Source organism: Cariama cristata, unplaced genomic scaffold (genome assembly GCF_000690535.1).
Source record: "Cariama cristata isolate BGI_N322 unplaced genomic scaffold, ASM69053v1 scaffold5937, whole genome shotgun sequence".
Classification (NCBI taxonomy): Eukaryota; Metazoa; Chordata; class Aves; order Cariamiformes; family Cariamidae; genus Cariama; species Cariama cristata.
The window spans coordinates 1-257 of NW_009625980.1; the positions used below are offsets into that span (position 1 = coordinate 1).

At 52.5% G+C, this 257-nt stretch overlaps 1 protein-coding gene across 1 annotated transcript in view; it reads left to right on the plus strand.

Moving 5' to 3' along the window:
• Nucleotides 1-11: 11 nt before the first annotated feature.
• Nucleotides 12-257, plus strand: part of LOC104164482 (FERM domain-containing protein 4B-like) — a 42,994-nt gene continuing 42,748 nt past the window's right edge. Inside the window, 1 exon segment of the mRNA XM_009703821.1 lies at nucleotides 12-98. Coding sequence (XP_009702123.1) covers nucleotides 12-98 — 87 coding nt within the window.

The following is a 257-nucleotide window of genomic DNA, read 5'->3' on the forward strand; positions in this document are numbered from 1 at the left end:
ACGGAGCGTTGATGTTCTTCTGCTCTTCTTTCCCTGCACAGGGACAGATTGAAGTGGAAAGTGAGACCGTTTTCAAGTTGGCAGCCCTGATTTTGCAGGTAAGCGCCTCTTCCTCCTGCTGCTTGCTCGGCTCTCTGGTACCGGTAACCTGGACTTGTTTAGCTCGGTTGCCACTTGCCTGTCTGGTTCCCACTCCCCCTTCTATAAAGACAAGAACCATGCAGCCTTGTTTATAGTCTTTGCAGCTGGAGGGGGGG